The 7,639-nt window shown below is 37.8% G+C and overlaps 1 protein-coding gene across 1 annotated transcript; it reads right to left on the bottom strand.

Annotated features, from left to right (window-relative positions):
- Positions 1 to 4,905: 4,905 nt before the first annotated feature.
- Positions 4,906 to 6,537, bottom strand: LOC140889882 (uncharacterized). Its single transcript, XM_073297623.1, has 3 exons — positions 5,755 to 6,537; positions 5,502 to 5,698; positions 4,906 to 5,329 (listed from the first exon to the last, which is right to left on the bottom strand). The coding sequence occupies exons 1-3, from the start codon at positions 6,535 to 6,537 to the stop codon at positions 4,906 to 4,908; spliced, it is 1,404 nt and encodes a 467-aa protein (XP_073153724.1).
- Positions 6,538 to 7,639: the final 1,102 nt, after the last annotated feature.

The following is a 7,639-nucleotide window of genomic DNA, read 5'->3' as shown; positions in this document are numbered from 1 at the left end:
GGTAAAGACAAATAAGATACATCACCTGACTGTGGTAGCTCAGGAGCGCTGTTCAGAATATCCTCAATCTCATCCACTTCTCGGCTGCATCTAATTCCTTCTTCTGTCTTCATAGTGGGTGCTGTAATAGCCACCTCTAGCTCATCTTTTCCTGCATGCTCAAAAACATCTTGGGCCAAGAAATCCACAATGTCAACAGAAAACACACAATCATCACTATCAGGAAATTTCATAGCATCATAGATATTAAATTTCACAACCTCGCCATCAAATTCCATAGTGAGTGTGCCACTGTGAACATCAATTTTAGTCATGGATGTTTTCAAAAACGGTCTGCCTAACAAAATAGGACTATTATGATCACCATTTTCCATTTCTAGAACATAAAAGTCTGTAGGAAAAACTAACTCATTCACTTGCACTAGCACATCTTCGACCACGCCCCTAGGATATGCATTAGACCTATCAGCTAATTGTATGACAATTCCAGTCTTATTCAGTGGGCCAAGTTTCAAGGATGCATAAATAGAGTATGACATGACATTGATTGATGCTCCTAGATCTAACATGGCCTTTTCAAGTCTAATATTTCCTATAGTGCATGGGATGGAGAACATACCTGGATCCTTGCATTTGGCAGGTAATTTTCTTTGGATCACTGCAGATACATTCTCACCTAACTCCACTTTCTGACAACCCTTCAAAGTTTGTTTCCTCTTTGCGGTGCATAACTCTTTCAAAAACTTTGCGTATCGAGGTACCTGCTTGATGGCATCTAGCAATGGAATGTTAACCTCACATCTACAAAAAGTTTCATATAGCTCCTTAATTCCCTCACATTTCCTAAAGTCCTTAAGAGCTAAGGGGAAAGGGCAACAGGCTTATATTCAGATAGAGGAGGAAACTTACCTCTTGACGAATCATCCTTGGATGATTTTTCTTCACTCACCTTTTTCTCTTCTTCTTCCTTAAGCTTCTCTTGGGGCTCAACCTCAACTTCTTTCTCTTTCACCTTCAATTCTTTCCCAGTTCTTAGAGTTATTGTGCTTGCATTCTCTCTTGGGTTCACCACAGTTTGGGAAGGCAAATTGCCGGAATTTTGTGATTCCGGCTTGTTGATTGCGGTAGCGAGCTGTCCCATTTGAGTAGTTAAGTTTTGGATACTTGTCTGGGTGTCCTGTTGGAAAGCCAAAGTGTTAGTTGCAAGATCCTTAACTATATTTTCAAGAAACTCACCTGGTGCAGGAATCTGAGGGCGCTGCTGTTGTGGTTGAAATGGTGGCCTAAAAGCTTGATTCTGCGGTGGAGCCTGAGGTCCAGGTTGAATTGCTTGTTGATTCCCGTATCTAAAATTAGGATGATCCTTCCAACCAGGATTTTACGTGTTGGAATACGGATCATACTTCCGTTGTGGTGGTCCAGGAAATCCGCCAGTAGCGTTTACCTATTCAACTGATTCCTCTTGAAGTGTAGGACACATATCAGTGGTGTGTCCTATTGCAGCGCAGATGCCACATGCCTTCGCAGTCTGTCTATTCCCTACAGCCATCTGACGCACAAGAGTGGTTAATTCAATTAATTGCTGTTCAAGGGAAGAGACATTTACCTCATTGTTTCTCCTCGGTGCATGATCAGTTCTGTTGGTGCCAAATTTCTGAGAATTGGCAGCCATATTCTCTATTAAGTTCCTTGCTTGCACCGGAGTTTTATCCACAAAAACTTCTCCACTAGCAGCATCTAGCATACTCCTGTCATGAGGTAGCAAACCTTCATAGCAATATTGAATTAAGAGGTTTTCACTTATCTGATGTTGCGGGCAACTAGCGCATAGCTTTTTGAACCGTTCCCAATATTCGTGAAGTGATTCCCCCGTCATCTGTTTGATTCCATAGATCTCTTTCCTGATGTTTGCTGCTCTCGATGCTGGAAAATATTTTTCAAGAAAAATTCTTTTCATGTCAGTCCAGGTTGTAATCGATCCAGAGGGCAAGTAGTATAGCCAATCCTTAGCAACACTCTTCAAAGAGAAAGGAAAGGCTCGAAGCTGGATCTGCTCCTCTGTTACTCCATGTGGCTTCATGCTAATGCACACTACATGGAACTCCATCAGATGCTTATGAGAATCTTCACCTGCAAGACCATGGAAAGAAGGCAACAAGTGAATTAATCCAGATTTTAATTCGAATGTAGCATTATTTTCTAATGGGGGAAAAGTAATGCATAAGGGTTGTTGATTCAAATTTGGAGTGCCCAATTTTCTGAGGCTCAGGTTCGCATTATCAGCCATCTCTTCTTCTTCTTCTTCTTCAGGAAAAGTAGCTCGAGCAGCGGCTTCTTGTTGTTGCCTACGAAGTTCTCTCCTTCGTCCATGCAAGGTTCTTTCAATTTTCGGATCATAGAGAAAGTCTTCCTCAGTAAAATCACCTGAAAGCATGAACTAGCGAGAACTAGTGACAAAGAAAAGACACGAGAGTGAGCTTAATGCAAATAAAAACAAAAAGAAAAAGAACACAATAAATTAACACCGTTCCCCGGCAACGGCGCCAAAATTTGGTCGCGCTTATCGTGTACGCCCAAATTACCCAACTCAATCAGATAATCACTAAAAATGTAGTAGTGTGAGTAGGGATCGTTCCCACGAGAAAGGGTAAATTTAAAAGTGTTCTAAATAAATAAAATAGGGGGGGTTTCAAGTTTGGATTAACTACTAAGAAATTTAAGCAACTAAAATTCACTAGCATGCAAAATTAAATAAAGATTGAAGAAATTCAATAGGAGACGAGACTTGGTTTCGGTCAACTACACCCTTGATTTCATTCGTTCGATCATCGATTATCTAAAAATATTTAATCACGTTGAATATTCATCATTGGAAATTAAATTCCTGTTTTACCTTAATCTTAGTTAACTAGACACAAGCGTTCTAAGATAACCCTTATCAATGAATCAACCCAATACAAGCGATTAGATTTAAACTCACGATAGCATGCAAACTAGTAAAACTGATAAATCTAGACAACTCATACACAAGCGGATGAATTTAGCCTAGTCAATTATTATCCCTACAATTCCTAATCTCACAAGCGGACGATTATTAATTGTAGTTGCTTCGCAAATCAGATAATTCGAACAATTACGGATTCAAACTCCAATTTAGCATTAGATTATATATAAGAATTATCAGGTGATCAATCTAATAATCAAACATACAATCATGAAATAAATCAGAATAATACTTGATACTCAACAATAATCAAACTCTATAAAACAAAAATCTCACGAGTAAATTAATCAAGGGCTTCGTCTTCCTTAACCAAGTATTAAAAACTAGCCAACACAATTCATAATAAAATTCATAAAAATTCAAAGAAAAGAAGAAAACTTAGGAATTAATCTTCAAGAACCAACCCTAGCCTCCAATCCTCTCAAAAAACGTCTGATAAAAGTTAATAAAAACAGAATAAAAGTCTAATAAAGGCTAGGAACTAAATTAACAAAGTTGCCAAAAATAAAAAAAATTTTCCGAAACACGGCTCTCGCTCGATCTGCAACATTCTGCGGATCGAGCGAGAGAAATATGCAGATGCTACTGTCTTGTGGAAAATGGGTCTCGCTCGATCGGTAAACTCCTGCGGATTGAGCGAGACCAACTTCATCATCCTACTGTCTTCATAATGTGTGCGCTCGCTCGATCCGCATACTTCTGCAGATCGAGCGAGAGATGCTTCCCAGAAAATTCCCGGCCCTTTTCTTTTGCTTCAAACTTCCGTTCCTCCGGGGTTCCTTCTTAGTCCGCAAAATAAGCGACCTAACCATAAAAACAAGAATCCCATCATGCAAACACTGAAAATGAAAAATGAACAAAATGCTAAAATAAAACATATAAATGCATGCTAAACGACACTAAAATGATATCAACAAATGCAACAAAAACACAACTATCAAGCACCAAATTTGTTTCCTCGCATCTCACCAAAACAGTATTAAGGTTATTCAGACAAGCATCAAAAGATTGACCAAAGATTGAAAAATCATCCATAAATATTTTAAAAAAAATTTCAACCATGTCATGAAAGATTGCAGTCATGCATCTCTGAAAGGTTGCATGAGCATTACAAAGACCAAAGGGCATACATCTATAAGCAAACGTACCATATGGGAAAGTGAAAGTGGTCTTATCCTGATCTTTAGGTGCAATAGAAATCTGATTATAACCTGAGTACCCATCTAAAAAATAATAAATTCATACCCAGCAAGTCTTTATAGCATTTGGTCAATGAAAGGGATAAGAAAATGGTCCTTACGAGTTGCGTCATTTAGTTTCCTATAATCTATGCACACACGCCAACCAGTAACCATCCTAGTAGGTATTAATTTATTTTGATCATTTTTAATCACAGTTATCCCCCTTTTTCGGCACACACTAAACAGGACTCACCCATGCACTATCTGAAATCGGATAAATAATACCTGCATTGAGAAGTTTAATCGTTTCGGCCTTCACTACCTCTTGCATCTTGGGATTCAATATTCTTTGTGGCCGGACCAAAGGGTTGATGTTCTCTTCCATTAGGATCTTATGCATGCAAATTGATGGATTGATCCCTTTGATATCTGCCACCTTCCAGGCGAACACTCTCTTGTGATTTTTGAAAACATCCAGCAGTTTGGCTTCCGTCGTATCTGTCAAAGAAGAAGAAATTATGACAGGTAAATTTTTATTCTCACCAAGAAATACATATTTCAAATGAGTTGGTAGTGGTTTCAATTCAACAGTCGGTAGTTCCTAAAGGCTCGGTTTCTGGAGTACTAAATCCTTTTGGTCACCTAGATCTTCAAGTCTAAGCTTGCCACCTTTTCGCCATGGCTGATTATCATTCAAGAACGCAGTCATCTCTTCTTTTCCTATATGGATTTTGTCCTCATGGTAAGGGATGCAAGTGCAGCTTCTAAAGTATCCTGAAATGTCTCCTGCACATAATTATAAACAATTGAGTCAACAACATCAATTTGAAAACATTCCTCATCAAGTTGTGAACATTTGAGTGCATTATAAACATAAAAGGAAATTTTCTCTTCTCCCACTCTTAGTAGTAATTCTTCCTTTTGGACATCTATGAGTGCTTTTCCTATTGCCAAGAAAGGTCTTCCCAGAATAAGTGGCATATTCAAATCTTCTTCCATGTCGAGTACCACAAAATCCACCGAGAAGATGAATTTGTCTACTTTCACCAGGACATCCTCTATTATCATTCTTGGATATTTTATAGACCTGTCAGCTAATTGCAACGAAATCTTGGTGGGTTTTGGCTCCCCGAAATCTAGTTTCCTGAAAACAAAATATGTCATTAGATTTATGCTCGCACCTAAATCACACAAAGATTTTTGAAAATTCACATCACTAATCATGCAAGGGATAGAGAAACTCCCTGGATCTTTTTTGATTTGGTGGAATTTTATTCTGGACCAGTGCAGAGCAGTTTTCTGTTAAGCTGACCAACGCATGTTCCTTCAATTTCCTCTTGTTGGAGAGAATCTCCTTCAAGAATTTTGCATAGCTGGGCATTTGCATCACTGCGTCGGTGAATGGAATGTTGATATTCAATTTCTTGAATACCTCCAAGAATTTGGCAAACTGAACATCTAACTTGGCCTTCTTAAGAGCTGCAGGGAAAGGTGGTGGAATAACAAAATTTGACTGTGATGTGAGTGGAGGTGTAGAATTAGAAGACTTACATGTGCTTTTTTTGGTACAGTGACGACCTCTGTCTTTTGTGGTTCCTGCTGATCAGTCTCCACTTTCTTCCCACTTCTCAATTCGATTTCTTTCACCTGCTCTTTTGGGTTTTTTTCAGTGTCACTTGGTAAAGTACCAGGGTCTCTACTAGCCATCGCTTTAGACAACTCCTCAATTTTATTCTCTAAATTCTTTATTGAAGCATCCTGATTATGCATTTTGGTCTCAGTGGATGATATGAAATTTTTCATCATCTGCTCCATGCTCGATTTCTCTTCCTGAGGTTGTTTTCCATAATTCTGATTCCCGTACTGCTTGTTGTTCTGTCCTCCCCATGAGAAATTTGGACATTGTTTCCACCCTGGATTATATGTATTCAAAAAAGGATCATTCCTAGGGCGATTTTGATTTCCTACATGGTTAGCCATAACTCCCTCTAGCTGATAGTGTGGATTTCCAGTTTGATAGTCTTTAGTAAAATGTTCAGCACCACATTTTCCGCACCACACTTCTTTAATACGTATTGCAGAATTCCCAAAACTTAGCTCATCAATCTTCTTATTCATTACCTCAAGTTGAGCTGCCACTGAAGTAAACACGTCTACCTGATGCATTCCTGCAGACTTCCGTAAAATATTCCTCTTAGACTGAGGGTGATAACTGCTAGATGCCATCTCTTCAATTAACTCAAATCCTTCTTCTGGTGATTTTGTTAACAGATTTCCAGCTGCAGCTGCATCTAAAATAGTGCGATTAGCATGAGGAATGTAGTACCTGGAATCCAATCCACTAAATCGCATTCATTAATTTAATAAATATTAGGATTTATTATCTTTTAGTTTAATTTATTTAAATTATTTATGTGAGTTATGTTTTAATTGTTTAAGTTTATTTATCCAAATGATTTTTTTTATCGTGCAGCTTATTTGTTTTAAGTATTTTAAAGGTTTAAGCTTTCTTATTTAAATTATTTTAATTGCTTAGTTTATTCATTTAAATTATTTTAAATGTTTAGCTTAATTATTTTTAAGTCGTTATCTGCCTAAATCATTTTAAAGGTTTTTATGCCGTTAGTGTAATTATTTAAATGGCTTTTAATCGCTCTATCTTTTAGGTAAATATTTCACTTATTGTTGTGACATCAAAATATTTAAAGTGTTAATTTTAATTGATTGATGCGACTGCTTAATGTTCCTTTAAAGTTATGAATGCTCAGTTATTTCAAGAATGTTTATGATAAAGTTTTAAGTTCAGGGTTCTCCGGTTCCGACCTCGGCAGTGACGGATTATGGCGGTTATTCCCAGACTGTATTTCTAAAAATGTTAAGTGTGAGTTTGGAGGAAAAATGATGAAGTTTGGATTTTTAGAATTTTCGGGTAACAAGAATCGCATTTATCGCATTCTTGAGTTTATTTTAAAAATTCTTTGAAAAACAGTATTTTAGACCCGGAATACTAAATTCCAACTTTGATTATTTTGTTAGAGATTTTAAATGTAGGAGAGTGTTAGTGCTAGCTTTTATTTTGAAAAAAAAAGAGAAAGTTGCTTTTTTTGAGATAGCTCTTTTTCTAGTCAAAGTTACCCATTGACTCACACACATTCACACTACTTTATACACACAATACACACAAAATAAAACACTCTACTAATATTTTACAAACCCTATCCCCTTTCTTTTGATGAAGAGCCGCCCCCTCCATTATCTTTTCTCCCATTTCCCTCCAAGCATTTCGGCCTCTCCTCCCTCAAGCCTTAGCTGCTGCCGCCGCCCTCCACCGCCGATGACGTCGCCGGAGGACCTCCATAGGAGTAGTAGCTTGGTGTTTGAGCAAAAGTCCAGCCCCTCTCCTCTTTGCATTTCGAAATTTTGTGGGTATTAAAGGTTGAAGGCAAGTGTAGAC

Source organism: Henckelia pumila, chromosome 3, assembly GCF_033568475.1.
Source record: "Henckelia pumila isolate YLH828 chromosome 3, ASM3356847v2, whole genome shotgun sequence".
NCBI classification, from domain to species: Eukaryota; Viridiplantae; Streptophyta; class Magnoliopsida; order Lamiales; family Gesneriaceae; genus Henckelia; species Henckelia pumila.
The sequence above is the reverse complement of the archived record's forward strand: the minus strand, read 5'-3'. Positions and strand labels throughout refer to the sequence as shown.